At 54.4% G+C, this 13,410-nt stretch overlaps 1 protein-coding gene across 5 annotated transcripts in view; it reads right to left on the reverse strand.

The window, feature by feature from the left end:
- Positions 1–13,410, reverse strand: part of TMEM266 (transmembrane protein 266) — a 143,991-nt gene that overhangs the window by 42,195 nt on the left and 88,386 nt on the right. For all 5 annotated transcript variants that reach the window (XM_008990165.4, XM_054239495.2, XM_002763457.3 and 2 more), the window contains exons 4-5: positions 12,233–12,387; positions 8,963–9,036 (exon numbers count right to left, since the gene is read on the reverse strand). In XM_008990165.4, coding sequence (XP_008988413.2) covers positions 8,963–9,036; positions 12,233–12,387 — 229 coding nt within the window. The remainder of the gene's footprint in view (positions 1–8,962; positions 9,037–12,232; positions 12,388–13,410) is intronic.

The following is a 13,410-nucleotide window of genomic DNA, read 5'->3' on the forward strand; positions in this document are numbered from 1 at the left end:
ATCTCTTTCCTCCTTCCTGTAGAACTGAAGATCCAGCATGGCCACCCAGCTAAAGACTACATTTCCCAGCCTTCCTTGCATCTAGGAAGGGCCATGTGACATTCTGGCCAATGGCTAGCGAGCAGAAGCACTTTGGGTTGTGCCCTTAAATGAATTAGGCTCCTCCTCCTCCTGTCTTCCCAAGACCTGGAATCGGGTGTATGAGTGTGCCATCTTCAACCAAAGAGGGCCAGGCTGCAAGACAGAAGCCTGCTGGGTCCCCAGGAGCCCCAAGCTGCCACATCAGCCTTACCAATCTACATAACGTGTTCTTCCATGAGAGAGAAATGGATCTTGCCTTGTTTAAGCCCCCGTGTTTTTGGCTTTCTTGTTACAGCAGATTGGGCTGTGCCTGAGTCTGGAGGGCTTTCCCCTTCTTGTCCTTCTGACCCTGGTTTAAACGTCACCTCCTTGAAGCTCTTGCACACTCCCGGCTCAGCAGGCACCTCCTTCCTGGGCGTTCCTATGATCCCTGGGCGTCACCCTCCCACAGCACTTCTTTGTACCTTGTGCTGATTCCTTCCCCATCCCCCAGTGGAGGCTCAAGAGACCTGGTCTGCTTTCTCACTTTTATCCCTAACGCCTGGCATACGTAATTACTGAATGCCACTGCCTTCAGGAGCGGTTTCCTCATCAAGACGACATCTTTCTCCAAAGCAGCTTCTTAAACGCTGGTCTTCCAAGATACTGGTGTGTTTGTCTATAGGCTCTTCCTTGAGCCAACATGACTTTAATTCACAGGGATTCACACCAGATGGTGCCCGTCTCCTTCCTGCCTGCCTGCCTGCAGTACAAGCCCAGCCTTCTAAAGTCTGCGAAGCTGCCCAGAGGATCATCACCCACAGCTGTTACGCCACAGAAAGGCTTGGCTGGTAAAATCCAGCTCTTTCTCATGAAGGACAGTCTTGATCTCTGTGAAGGGATGGGAAGGCTGATGCTTGTGGTGGACAGTCAGGTCGCCTTCTCTGAGTACAGAGAGGAGCACGTGGCAGCCAAGGTCCACTCCTTTATGACTTCCTGCTCTCTGAATGGGTAGCCCATGACTAACCACAAGACAGCTCGAAGGAGTGGGAAGAGATCTGGGTGAGGGGCCACAATGTCTTGAGATCATAGCTTAATAACGGGATGGTTGTGTGGCCTTTGGCAACGCAAATCCCCTCCCTGGGCCTCAGTCTCTCCTTCTGCCAAAGAGGTGGGTTACATGTTAACAATTCTTCCAATTATTTATGAGGATAATATCTGCCATCTAGTATATGTCTATGAGTGCCAGACCCTGGGTCAGCCCTCCTCACATGTGATTCCCATTTTACAGGAAGGGTCAGAGAAGTTAAGGAAGCTGCCCACAGACACACAACAATCAGGAATGAAGTCAACGTTTGGCCCCAGGGGTTTCTGGCACTGCAGAGTGCACTCAGCTGTGTAAGAACACCACATAACAACCAGGTGCAGCGGCTCACACCTGTAATCTCAGCACTTTGGGAGGCTGAGGTGGGTGGATCACTTGAGATCAGGAGTTCAAGACCAGCCTGGCCAACATGGTGAACGCTCCTCTCTACCAGAAATATAAAAATTAGCCTGGCATGGTGGCACACACCTATAATCCCAGCTACTCAGGAGGCTGTAGCAGGAGAATTGCTTGAACCCAGGAGGCAGAGGTTGCAGTGAACTGAGATCACGCCACCACACTCCAGCTTGGATGACAAACAGAGAATCGATCTCAAACAAAACAAAACAAAACAAAACACATGCATACCACAAAATAATATGGTTTCTTCTGTCACTGCCCAACCCCTCTAACTGTGCTGAGATTGAAACTTAGTATCGGTCTCCTCTGAAATGCTACAATAGCCACATCTATCCTGAACTCTCAATTCTGGGGCTCCCAAAACAAAAGTCCAGGCTGGGATGGATGGAACCAGGGCCTGGTGCAAATGTAATTTCTGCTATGGCAACTGCTCCCTCTTTCTCTCCATTCTTCTCTGGTGAAATACACATAACACGAAACACCATCTTAACCATTCTGAAGTGTCCGCGTGGCATGAAGCACGTTCACGCCGCTGTGCAACCATCACCATCACACACCTTTAGAGCTTTCTCATCTTCCAAACTGAAAACTCTGCACCTGCTGAACAGCAACTCCCCATTCTACCTTCTGTCTCCACAAATCCGACTCCTTTAGGAGCTTCAAATGAGAGGAATCACCATGCTTCTTCAGAAGCAACACTCTTCTTAGCTGAACAGGCAGGGGCCCAGGAGTGAGGGGAGGGGAAGCCAGCCAGGTGGGGGACTCAGCCAGCAGTGGTTAAGCAGGAGAAGGAGGCGGCAGACAGCGCACCCAGGCCTGTGCCCCCTGGGAAGGAAAGAGGCTGAACGATTGTGTGATCCAGAGCAGTGCCAGGAAAGCAGACAAAACAGCTGGAATGCTGGCCGCTGCCTTCCCTCCGTGCTGGCCCCACGCATCCTTGGAGGCCTGGCTCAAGCCCCCTCCTCTGGGAGCCTTTCCTTCCTAGCTCAGCCCATGGAAACAGAACAGCAATAGGCCACTGTGGAGAGGGATTTGGAAACCCGGCCAGCCTCCTGCTAGAGAGGGGGAAGTAGTGACTCCAGGTCAGGGTCAAGGTCACAGTGACCCTGGGTCTGAAACACCCCACCTGCTGGCTTGTCCCCACAACATCCTTCCCCTCCCCAGACACACTGTCCGCGGAGGCAGGGACAGAGCCTCACTGCCCTGCCCCCGAGACAGAGCACAGTCTTACACCTCTGAAAACCCAGGCTGCACTAACCCACTGCCTGCCTGTGCTTCTCAGTGTGCTGCCAAGGACTCCCGCTTCGCAACATGGAGGGGGGAGGGTTGATGTAAAACACGGATTCCTGGACTCTAATGGAGAGCCAGGATATCAGAAACTCTGGGCACAAGGCCCGGAATATGCTTTTTAAACAAACTCCCCTGGAGCACCCAACGGAACCGCAGGGATGTGTAAGGTGACCCTGCCCTGAATCCCAACAGACCACAGGCCCAGAAGCAGTAAGGAGAAAGGGCATTAGATGAGGAGACAGAGTCTGGTCCTCTTTCTGGCTCCAGCCATTCCTTACTAAACCGCCTGACCCTGGCTGGATGTCTGCACAGATCTGGACTGAAAGCAGATCAGTGACTCTCGTGCTACCACTTCCAGGGCTGCTCCAGAGCTCAGGGAGGCAAGTGGCTCACTAAAAGGGCAGGGTGATGAGGGACTGCCCCATGTGAGCCCCAGATCCAGCCCTAGCCCCAAGGCCCATGGTTTTGCAATGCTGGCCCCTAAAAGTTGCAAAGGGCTTTGAAGGAGCATCTGAGGGAGCTGGAATCCCCAGCTTCAGATGCCTCCTTTCCCACCTGGGGCTAAGGGTCTCGGCCTCCTTCATTCCAGCTTTGCTTTCAGGAGGCTGCTGTGATGAGCGATGCAGGCCAGAGCCTTGGCAAACACTCCCCGATGGTGCCGTTTATCATTTACTAGGAGCAAGTTTTTATGCTGTTTGAGAGATGCAGAAACTGAGGTGCAAAGAGGGGCAAGTGAACCTTCTGGTCCCTGGCCCCCTCCTGCCTTCCGCCTCAGGTGCCCGCATCTTCTGTTCCTCATCAAGCCCAGCTCTCAAGAAGGGACTCTCATCTCTTCCAAGGGAAGGAAAAGCTGACTTCTCTGAAAGAAGGGATCCAGGCTTCAGGCTGTGGGAGGGGAGAGTGGGAAGTCCCAACCCTTGCGCCTGGTCCAGGCCCTGTCTCAGTCAAATGGCAGAAAGGGCTCCTGCCCCTTCCTGCTACCTGAAGCCGAGCCCTCCCCTCAGCAGAATCAGCGTTTTTCCCTGGGGAGGGGACTGATGAGGGTGCTGGTGTTTCAGAACCTTGGGAAGTAGCTGTTCGTCTATAAGCTGGCTTTGTGCTTTTTTTTTTTTTTTTTTTTTTTTGAGACGGAGTCTTGCTCTGTCACCAGCCTGGAGTGCAGTGGCGCAATCTCGACTCCCTGCAACCTCTGCCTCCTGGGTGCAAGTGATTCTTCTGCGTCAGCCTCCCGAGCAGCTGGGACTACAGGCACCCACCACCACGCCCAGCTAATTTGTTGTATTTTTAGCAGAGATGGAGTTTCACCATGTTGGCCAGGATGGTCTCAATTTCTTGACTTCATGATCTGCCTGCCTCAGCCTCCCAAAGTACTGGGATTATAAGCGTGAGCCACTGTGCCTGGCCAGCTTTGTGCGAATTTTTAAAAGGCAGAGGAGATCCCCAGCTCACCTCTTAGTGAGCAGAATACGGGCTGGACACCCCTGTGGCCTGCAGAGTCTTCCCCATGTGGGGCCCACCAGCCAGCGAGAAGGGAGTGGCCCGGGTCTAGCCCCAAGCCTGTGGCCCCTCGACACTGCCACCAGTGGGTTGGGGGCGTGGGGTGGTGCGTGGCTTAGGGGAGCACGGTGGCCTAAGGAACAGCCACCACAGGTACCAGGCACTGGAGGCTGACCCCTGGCACTTCCTTAAGAAGCAGATCTACTCTTGGGCAAATTTCCCTGGGGTGAAACTACACTGGCAAGAGGAAGATGTGGATTCCAGGATCCAAGTCCAAGGCCAGAATAAGAAATGTGAGCATCTGTGTGGCATCTGGACGCCGCCACTAGTCTCACGCTGGTGAGAAGAGAAGAACTGGGACTGGACGCAGTGGCTCTTGCCTGTAATCTCAGCGCTTTGGGAGGCCAAGTGGGGAGGATCAGTTGAGCTCAGGAGTCTGAGACCAGCCTGGGCAACATGTTGAAATCCCGTCTCTACAAAAAAAAAAAAAAATTTAGCCAGGTGTGGTGGTGCATGACTGTAATCCCAGCTGCTGGGAAGGCTGAGGTGAGAGGATCGCTTGAGCCAAGGAGGTTGAGGCTGCAGTGAGCTGCGACCAGACCACGGCACTCCAGCCTGGGTGATAGTGAGACCCCGTCTCAGAAGAAAAAAAGGCAAGTCTGCTGTGCTGCCTTGCGGATGAACCTAGAAAACATGCTGAGGAAAAGAGGCCAGCCACAAAAGCCACGTAGTGTGGGATTGTGTTTACAGGAAATAGCCGGCAGAGTTAAGTTGACAGAGACAAAGGCAGATTACCAGCCGGCAGGGGCTGCGCTCAGGAAGGAGGTGGGGTGACTGCTGATGGGCATGGGGGTCCTTTTGGGGGTGATGAAAGTACTTTGGAATCAGGTAGAGGTGACGGCTGCATATCGCTACATGGGTAGTAAATGCCACTGAATCGTACACTGTAAAAGGGTTATTGAAGAGAATTTCACCTCAACAGGAGGAGGAGGAGGAAGAGAGGGAGAGGAGAGTCAGCAGCTGCCGCCGCCACTGCCTAAGGCTCCTATCTAGAAGGCCAGCCACGGTCCGCTTTCTCTTCTCCCAGGGAAAGAGCTGGGGCTGCCTGGGCCTTTCCGGACCCCAGGGATGAGATGAACACCCCACAGCCTCCCTGGGCCCTGCTGCAGGGTGGCCTGGCCTTGGCAAGGAGACCCCAAGGACAGCTGCAGTCTCAGGGGAGGAGCAGCAGGCTTCCCAGTTCCAAGTGGCCAGCTGGGCCTGGCCTCTGCCAAGGGCGGGCTGTGCTTTGGAAGAACGTTTGCACAGATCTCCATTTGGATTGCAGGGCTCTGCTTATTCTTGGTGCTACAGGGTCACGTGACACACAGCGACCCCGTGTGACCTGGAAGACTGGGGCCCAGGAATTCTCTCGGGCACGCACTCTCACCTTGGATCCCTGCACAGCCCGCCTGACCAAGGGGCGCCCACTCACACTGCTTTGAGAGTATCTGTCTCACTGTCAAACAGCTTGGCCCATTTGAACAGATGTCCTCAAATGGAGCCCAAACCAGCCTCACGCTCCCCTTCTCTGGGCCTAGCTCTGTGGCCTGGGTCCAGCACAGAGCAAAGTGGCCCATCTTCCCCGAGCAGCCTGCAGAGCTCCGAGGTGGGTGAAGGCCAGGGCAGAGGCCCGGCCACCCACCCAGATTTCTGTGCCTGGGCCCGCCTGCCATTCCTGCAGGCCCTGGGCAGGTGTGCGTACCTCTCTAGGTCTCAGTTTCACAATCGTAAAATGTCCTATCTACCTTCCAGGGCTGGCCTAAGCCTCAGCTGAGAGGAGGGGTGGAGAACCTCAGGAGAGGCCCAGGACAGCAGGAGCCCTGAGTGGTGACCTTCTTGGAATTTTCCAGTGGAGTAACACCCACTCCCTAAGGCTGAGGAGGCTTGGAGTGTCGCCCCACCCTCGGCACACAGCCACATCCCAAGTATTAACCAGGAAAAAACAGCCAGACCTGAAGAGGTGACACTCATTTCTCCCAGCTGAGGGGGGGTGCGGTCATCCTGGGTCTGTGGTCTGAGCAATTGCTCAGTCAGACTTTCTCAGGTCTTCCTCAGAGACCTCTGTCCCTTCCCACCCTGCCAGCTTCAGGGCCTCCGAAGGATGCAGTCAGGGACAAGAGACCAGCTTAGGGGGCCAGAGCCCTGGGTCCAGTTTTGGTCATAACTGGCCGTATAACCCTAGGCTGCCCTCCTCGCCTGCGTAGTATTTTTGGAAAGACACCACTGGTGCAGGCTGACCCACCCCTGATGGACACTGGGCTCCCCTGGCCCTTCCTACTAGGCATCCCAGTCATCGTGAAGGGCACAGACATGCTTGCACATGTCCAAACCCTCCGGGGCCTTTCTAGCAACAAGGTGCTGACACGGATCTCATGGGCACGCAGCAAGACCACGGAAATCTGCACTTGCTAGTGTGGTGTGAGCTGTGTGTGTGTTCCCAGCAGGCTCCGTGCCTCACTCATTCATCACTCAATCCCCGTGCACTGGCCCCTCCATTCACACTGGGCAGAGTGCACTGGCAGGGGCGGGTCTCCCCTGCCACCTGTCACCTGGCTCCACCCCCTCACCATCTTGGACAAGGTCAATGCCATAGAGCCAGCCCTTCCCCTCAGCTGCCTGCAGACCCTGCTCTCCCTGCTCAGCGGTGAGAGGCCCCAGCCCCTGCCTGCTTTGCGGGTGCCTGTGGAGGACTCTGAGGCTGCGATTCCTTTGCACAGGGGTTTGTCTGTTTCAGGTGGCTCGTCTCCGGCAGTGACAGGAAGGGAATGCCAAATTAACGCTGGGCAATAAATTCTGCAAAAGCCAATAAAACCAAAGCAGAGGGATAGAGGGAAAGAACCGCAGCAACTGATTAAACATTTTTGTTGGCAGTCACAGACACATGGCACATTTTCCAAGGTTTGCATCAAGGAGACATCTGGCCACAACCCATGTATTTGCAGGAGGGAATCCTGGCCAGGCAGAGACAAGGGGCCTGGGAGGGCAGGACCCACATGGGGGCCATAAGCTGGGGAGCAGGCACTCTGCTCTGGGGGTCAGAGGCACCTCCAGGGCAATGGTCTCAGGGGGGTGGTTAGGATCCTTCCTGGGAGGGCAGTGGTGGGATCTGCCCCCTCCATCTGAGCCCCAGGCCCAGGATCTCCGGCGCTCCGTGGGCTACAGGAGGGGAGACCCGGGAAAAGGAACGTTCTGTGCTTGGGATGCCTGCAGCCCTCTGCACCGCATCCCACACCTGGACTCAGACCCAAAGCCCAGCTCTCTCCTGATTTTTAGGAAGAGAGAGAGCAGAGCCATTAGCTAGACTTGAGGGGACCCACAAGAGGATGCTGGGATTCCTGACTTCAGGGGTTCCCTACCTCAGTGCCTCTGTCCACACCACCCTCTCCCACAGCCTGCTTCCTCCCTTCAAGGCCCCTGCCTTGGGGTCCCGGAGTCCCTGTGCCTCGGCTGGGGCAGCTCCTATTGGCATGAGCCGTGTGTGTGTTCCCAGCAGGTGCTGTGTCTCACTCACTTCTGCCTTTCCCCGCATGTTTGCTGAGCCAGCCTGAAAGGGCCACAGGACACCACATGGGCTAATGTACACTCATATTGGGGATGGGAGGCTTGAGGGTGGAGCAACACAGGGGACTGCTGACTTGGGCTAGTCCTAGGCTCTGTTAGGTGAAACAGTTTTCCACATGAAACTGTCCTGTCCATCAGTGACCCTCCAGAGTGCACCGGACAGAACAAAGCCCTGCTGCAGCAGCCCACGCCGATTCCTCCCACACCCACATGCAGGCGATCATCTCACCATGACAGCCTGGGAACTGCTCAAACCAAGTGTCACTCACCCCCATGCAAAACAGAGGAACGTGCTGTGTCCCAGCTGCCCAGACACATCAGCTTCTGCACCAAGCCCCGGGGCCCCAAGGACCTCTGTCAACTTTCCCCCCTCCCCTCACCATAGACATCCACACTTGGTCTACCAGCTGACTCCAGTGACACTGATGGCGGGGGTGGGGAGTCTGTGCTCTCTGAGCCCCCACCTTGGAAACAGCCCGGCACATCTCTCAGCCCCGTCAGACCCAGGGCCCCTGCAGGACCAGGTCAGGTCCACTGCCTGGCCCTGCGACCCCATCCCCTGACCCGTCCTCTGCGAGCTTCGGCCCCAAGGGTCCAGCCCACTGTGGACCACAGCCAGAGTCCCAACGGCTCCCCTGTGCCAGCTCCTGGCTTCAGCCCTGCCTCCTGCCCGCTCGTTACTGGCCACACCCACACTGGCTGCCCCTCGACATCACACTCAGTCTCACCTTCACCAGCGTCATCCACCCCTCACCTAGAGAACACCTGCTCATCCTCTGGGCTTCCTCCCAGGGGTCCCCTGCTGGGGCTAATCCCCCTGGCTGGGAGGGGCTCCCTGCACCATTTCCACCCATAATGCTCAGCTGTCTGTATTGCATCTTCCTGCCAGCAGCCTCAAGGGCTTGCAAGGGGCCTGAGGCTAGACACCATTTCAAGAAGCAGACCTTGACTTCCCCAGGACAGGACTCACCCAGCAGAAGAGGTGACAGGGCCGGAGTCTCCACCTACCTCTGAGAAGAACACGGACAGAATGACCAGGCTGATCCAGTGAATCACACCAGCAAACTGGAACGCGCTGGAAACTGCAACACACACGATAAGGACCAATTTTAGGAGCGAGGAATTAGGTGCATTGCTATGGGGTCTTTGCAGCATCCATGTGGACCTCTGGGACCCCCGGGCCCGCCTGCATGAATGTTTAGATCTGCTGGAAATCAGGTCCGAGAGCAAGGGCGGCTTTAGCTGGTCTGCAGTGAAGGCGGTAGGAGGTTTGTGAGCCAACAGTGCTGTTCTTTCCTCCAACCCAAGGGGCTGCCTCCTTCTCCCCCACAGGCCACCCCTCTGAGCACGTGCTTGGTCTTTGGTGGGCTTTTGGCTGTAGCCGGACTCCAGGAAAGCAGCCAGAGGGGGCTCATGAAGACATTCACGGCTTCAGGCTGTGCAGGCAGCTTCGGTGGAGGCTGGATGGGCTTTTAGAAATCCAGCCCACAATTTACCCCCAAAGCGCTGTGCACAGTTAGGGGACTCTAGGTGAGCTTACTGTGGCTTTTCATTCTGGAAACCGAGTGGCAGAGACGGTGGTGTCAGCCAGGGTGTTTCAGACAGAAGACTGCAGTGAGGCCTGGCAGGGGAGCCGGGCGTGGGGCGGGGGTGTCCGCCTTCCTCCCTAGAGTGGCAGAGCCCGTGGGCTGGGGGCTAAGAAACTTCCTTTTTTAGCCCTACTTTCCCCCAGGTTGTGGAGTGAGTGAGGGGAGCCATCTGCCCCTGAGGGTTCCTGCCCCACCTTTCACCAGCCAATCCTTAGAGTTAAGGCATTTTCTGTGGACAACCCTTTTAAAATACATGAAGCCACGGGCAGCCTTCGAACCCTGGCATGGCATGGTTTTCAGCCAGCAAGGCCAAAAGTCGCATGCTGAGGCCCAGGACAAGGGTCAGGGGATTCTGATGGAGACTGGGTGGGAGGGATCACCGCGAGGCTAGAGGGCTCCCCAGAGGCCTAAAAGAGATACTGTTGGGATACCCTGGGATACTGGGGAAGGGCTGAGACAGGGCTGAGACAGGGCTGAGACAGGCGAGGCCAGGAATGCTACACGTCTGCTCTGCCTCCTTCATGGGCTGTAGCCAGGCCTGCTTCAAACACTGCTCAGAAGCCCCCAGGGCCGAGGGAAAATGCCCAGTGGCTTCGGTGGGGAAGGCCAGACTGAAACAGAGGAACCCACAACCTCTCCCAAAGCTCTGGGATCTGCAGACCCTGGGGGTGAGTAGAAACCAGGTCACAGAGCTTAGCCAGGGGAAGATGGCTGCAAAACCAGGTTCCAGGTGGGAGACTCTGAGGCCCCCTGGCTTTGGGCCAAGGTGACCCGTAGAAGATGAGCCCAGAGTCGGGCCACATGAATACCAGTGGGAACGAACGGGCTAAGGCCCGTGTGACTCCGAGAAGACCTCCAGATGATTCTGAAAACATAAAATCTCTCCCTATTATTTCTCAAATGAATTCCTGTGCCTTTTTTTACGGTTTGCTTTAGAAGAGCAATAAATCTCTGATTGTGTGTTTTATGGAATTTAAGATGCCTTTTATGAGCTGCTATTGGATCTCCCACCAAAATCAATCTCCTGGATACTTAATTTTAAGCAAAATTCCAGTGTCGGCTGGGTTCTCAGTTCTCCTCAGTGCCTGTCACAGCCCGAGCAGCCGAGGGCCCCGAGGACAATCCGCCGCAGGGAAAGAAAGGCTTCGTTATGGTCAGGTCTCATAAAAAGCAGACAGTATGGGTAAGTGGGAGGGAAAGTATACAACATGGTTTAATTGAAGACAGGTTGAGTGTAAAACCGGTACCGGTCACTTTATGCTAGAAGATCCTTTAATTGGAACCCAGGGACCACCAGCTGCATAAAACCCAACTAGGCTTATCAGACAAAAGCAATTCTGTGCTCACCGTTCATCCTCTCTCAGAGAGCAGAGAAGGCTCATATGACTTGGAGGGAGCCTGGACAGACCCTGAGTTCATAGGATCCCGTAAAGGAATTGGGGACATTTGAGAAAGGAAGCCCAAGATGGGGAAATGGGTTTGGGGGTGACTGGATCTACGGTCCTGGATTTTCCCAATGGAAGGAAAAGAAATCTCTCTGTGACAGATAATCGTACCTCCTTTTGCTTTTTATTATTTATTTATTTATTTGATTTTTTGTTTGTTTGTTTTTTGAGATGGGGTCCCACTCTGTTGCCCAGGCTGGAGTGCAGTGACGTGATCACGGCTCACTGTGGCCTCAACCTCCCAGGCTCAAGCGATCCTCCCACCTTGGCCTCCACGAATGAGATTACAGGCATGCACCACCACACCTGGCCTGTGCCTCTTTTTAAATTTGCACTTGAAGGATCTACCTTTCAGGTCAGGCCAATACAGGGAACCAGGAGCTGTACCAGAAACCACTCACTTATCCAAAGTCAACAGACAAGAGGCCTGCCCCCTGCCTCTCTGTGTGACAAACTGCAGGGGGTAGGCCTGGTGGGGCTAAGCAGTGATCCCCTACTCAGACAGCGTGTTGCTATGGGACATCCAGGACAGAGAGGTGGAAAACAAGGTTTAAGGTGAATCTAGGAGAAATGCCCGGAGGAGGAGGACTAGACGAGCAGTTAAACAGCCTGGTGCCTCGAAATCCCAGCTCCAACACCTCTTACCTATTCTCACGTCTCCAAATCTCAATTTGCCTTGCCTATAACATGGGATCATATCTACCTCGCCCGTCTCACAGGGTTACTGTAGTGTCACAGGTGCAGAAAAGTGCTTTAAAAACGATCACGATACATAGAAATCACAGTGCCGACTCACAGCTGGGTAAAAATACCAGGAATCTCAGCATCATTGTGGTGGCTGCCGTGATTAGTTACTACAAGGTGAGATGCCTCCGTAAATGGGAACTCTCTTTAGACTACAGAAAATTGCAACCTAGAAAATTCCAAATGGGAACAATTAAAAAAAAATGCATACAGGGGTCCCCAACGTTTTTCATCTCATCAGTTTCTGATCATGGAATGCTGGGGAGGGGACTGCAGAGGCCACATTGGGTAGAAAGGGGTAAACCGAGGCTGGGGGTGACAGAGAGAGAAGCTGCCAGACGTATTTCCCCCCCCAGTGGCCATCCCCAGGGGCCTGAGCCGGGCAGCAGCATCAGCGGGGGCAGATCACAGCCTGCAGGTTGGGGACCCCTGATGAATGCAGACGCACAATGAATATTGACATCATACGTATCGGCATATGTATCTCTCTTGCTACTCACACTGGAGAAGCTTTATATCTATTAGAAGTTCCAGAGTCAGGAGAATCACCACCAATATTACACAGGCTACCAGGAAACTGTTGAGACTTGCACTGAGCAAAAATACCTGCCACACGGCTGCTCTCTTCCCACAGCACGGCTTCAGCCAGTTAGACCTGTGGGGACACAAGTGGGGAGAAGAGAGGCTGAGAGTGTGAGAGGACAGGCGGGTGGGCCCTGCCACAGCCCTGCTCTCAAACCCACCAACATCCCTCCTCCAGGCTCTCTTCCCAGCTTTAGGCTTCATGGCCAAACACAACCTCATTCAAGAGGCTGGGGAGAAACATAAAGGGTGAAAACGTCTCATTAAGAAATAGAGCTGCCCATTTTTTTTTTTTTTTGAGATGGAGTCTCACTCCATTGCCCAGGCTGGAGTGTAGTGGTGTGATCTCAGCTCACTGTAACTGCTGTCTCCCGGGTTCCAGCAGTTCTCCTGTCTTAGCCTTCTGAGTATCTGGGACTACAGGTATGTGTCACCATGCCTGGTTCATTTTTGCATTTTTGTAGAAATGGGGTTTCATCATGTTGGCCAGGCTGGCCTTGAACTTCTGACCTTGTGATCCACCCACCTTAGCCTCCCAAAGTGCTGAGATTACAGGCATGAGCCAGCGCTCGGAGCTGGGCTTAGATGCAAACCTGCAATGCATGCATCTCTGTGCTTCAGTCTTCTCAAGGTTAAAAAGGGTATGAGATTGACATCTGGTGGACTAGCGGACGGTCGGCATATGTGGCAAGTGCAGCTTGGAAACGATGTGTTATTATGGCATTTCTGTTCATCTCAGAACGCGGTAACATGGGCTTTGGCATTTCAGAACATCTCAATTTGCCTTTAGTAAATGCTTGATGAGGCCAGGCACAGTGGCTCACGCCTGTAATGCCAACACTTTGGGAGGCCAAGGCGGGTGGATCACAAGGTCAAGAGATCAAGACCATCCTGGCCAACATGGTGAAACCCTGTCTCTACTAAAAATACAAAAGTTAGCTGGGCATGGTGGCATGCATCTGTAGTCCAAGCTACTCGGGGAGGCTGAGGAAGGAGAATCGCTTGACCCCGGGAGGTGGAGGTTGCAGTGAGCCGAGATCATACCACTACACTTCAGCCAGGGTGACAGAGTAAGACTCTGTCTCAAAAAATAAAA

The sequence above is a fragment of the Callithrix jacchus genome, chromosome 8 (genome assembly GCF_049354715.1).
Source record: "Callithrix jacchus isolate 240 chromosome 8, calJac240_pri, whole genome shotgun sequence".
Classification (NCBI taxonomy): Eukaryota; Metazoa; Chordata; class Mammalia; order Primates; family Cebidae; genus Callithrix; species Callithrix jacchus.